This window comes from Otolemur garnettii, unplaced genomic scaffold (assembly GCF_000181295.1).
Source record: "Otolemur garnettii isolate 467f Iridium unplaced genomic scaffold, OtoGar3 scaffold00129, whole genome shotgun sequence".
In the NCBI taxonomy this organism is placed as follows: Eukaryota; Metazoa; Chordata; class Mammalia; order Primates; family Galagidae; genus Otolemur; species Otolemur garnettii.
The window spans coordinates 659030-659892 of record NW_003852524.1 but is presented as its reverse complement, the minus strand read 5'-3'; the positions used below and the strand labels follow the sequence as shown (position 1 = coordinate 659892).

The 863-nt window shown below is 35.8% G+C and overlaps 1 protein-coding gene across 1 annotated transcript in view; it reads right to left on the bottom strand.

The window, feature by feature from the left end:
- Positions 1–863, bottom strand: part of EGF (epidermal growth factor) — an 83192-nt gene that overhangs the window by 29804 nt on the left and 52525 nt on the right. The window contains exon 12 of the mRNA XM_012810342.2: positions 531–754. Coding sequence (XP_012665796.1) covers positions 531–754 — 224 coding nt within the window. The remainder of the gene's footprint in view (positions 1–530; positions 755–863) is intronic.

Here is an 863-nt window from a genome sequence, read left to right as displayed (position 1 = left end):
TCACCCAGTGCTTATCATAGTCATTTGAACTTCTCTTTTAATGGTTAGCATAGACCACAATGTTTTAAAGATACTCATGAAAACACATGACACCCCGCGTAAAATCGAAAAATATCATAAAGGAGAAAGCTAAATCTATTCATATTTCCACATCTTATCCATTGATACTCATGAACATCTAAAAGTGATGGTATTACTGTTGTGAAATGTCATTTTCTAGAAGGTAAGGAATGTTTACAGCTAAACCAAGTTCTTAGTCGTAAAGAAATTTAGAAATTTTTAATATTTTCATTCTGATTTCACAAAATCTTGGAAAAGAGAAATGATTATATAACATAATTTTTTTACCCAATATTTATTTCAATATTAAGGTAATCCTTACTGCTCATAACTCCCTAGAGAAGCCTGTCTGTCTCTCTTCCTTTCTCACCATGTGGTTAAGGGTGTGTGTGTGTGTTTAAACACATTTTGTATTTAACACTCATCAATACTCAGTCAAGTTGAAGAAATCTCCCATCCCAAAGCCTCACCTACATCGTTCTGGGCAATTCTTTGGCGTTCTGAACCATCCAGATTGGCCATTTCAATCACAGCCTGCTTGGCATCGCACCAGTACAACTTGTCAGTTAAGAAGTCAATGGTTATTCCACTGGGCTCGATCAGATCAGCGCTGGCTATAACCAGCCTCCCAAAGCCTTGAAGGGAAGAACTTTCAATTCTTGGATTAATCCCCATATCAGTCCAGAATAATCTCCTTTAATCAAGAAAGCACACAACAAATAATACCTGCATGAAAAAATTCTTCCATCCTTTCATCCTTGAAAACATCAATACGAATTACTTCAGGATATACTCAAGTGATA